Source organism: Etheostoma spectabile, chromosome 3, assembly GCF_008692095.1.
Source record: "Etheostoma spectabile isolate EspeVRDwgs_2016 chromosome 3, UIUC_Espe_1.0, whole genome shotgun sequence".
Taxonomy (NCBI): Eukaryota; Metazoa; Chordata; class Actinopteri; order Perciformes; family Percidae; genus Etheostoma; species Etheostoma spectabile.
In genome coordinates, this window is record NC_045735.1 from 26,139,478 (window position 1) to 26,140,233 (window position 756).

The following is a 756-nucleotide window of genomic DNA, read 5'->3' on the forward strand; positions in this document are numbered from 1 at the left end:
ATCACTCACCTGGGTTCCCCCCCCACCTCCCCCCCCATCTACATCAACCTGTTCGCTCCTCATCTGTTTTCACAGTGTCACACCCGGTGTCACTAAATTTAAATCACTCTCAGCCGCTCGTTCTCTCACCCTTTCACATTCATTACACCGTGCATCCACTGCAGCCTTACCCTTTCGCAGTCAGATTGGTTCTTCAGGCAGACACTGAGATCACAGTGTAGGTACACTACAGAGTAATTAATCCTTTGGAAGAGATTGATGGTGAAGCTGGCACTGGTTGACAGGACACTGGGCAGCACTGTGATCCCCGCTGGCTCTGCTGCTAACCTGAGGCCCCAACACAAACACAGTAAAACCTTTTAGTAGAGTCATTTTTGCACGGAAAGCAAAAATGGTAAAACTGTGAATAACCTGCTAGAAAAGAGAAACAGCTGTCACAAGCCATTAAATCTGTATTAATCAATAACCACGAAAGCAGGAAAAAAGGCAGCTTGCCATCAATATTTGATATTGAGTAGAGACCTTAAGCGAAATTAAACCCTTGGAAAAGGTCAGCTTTTACTTAATGCTGCTGTCACATTAGTATCATTACTCATGCTGCATAAAGGGAATAGGTTATGTATTTCAATTTAGTTTTATACATAGTATAAATTCTTAACCAGTTATATCAAGACACTTTACAGAGAGAGTAGGTTTAGACCACACTCTATAATTTACAAAGACCCAACAATTCTAGTAATTCCCCCAAGAGCAAGC

At 42.3% G+C, this 756-nt stretch overlaps 1 protein-coding gene across 1 annotated transcript in view; it reads right to left on the bottom strand.

The window, feature by feature from the left end:
* LOC116680318 (uromodulin-like 1) overlaps positions 1–756 on the bottom strand; it is a 4,388-nt gene that overhangs the window by 2,031 nt on the left and 1,601 nt on the right. The window contains exon 2 of the mRNA XM_032509453.1: positions 171–327. Within this exon, the coding sequence (XP_032365344.1) occupies positions 171–327 (157 nt within the window). The remainder of the gene's footprint in view (positions 1–170; positions 328–756) is intronic.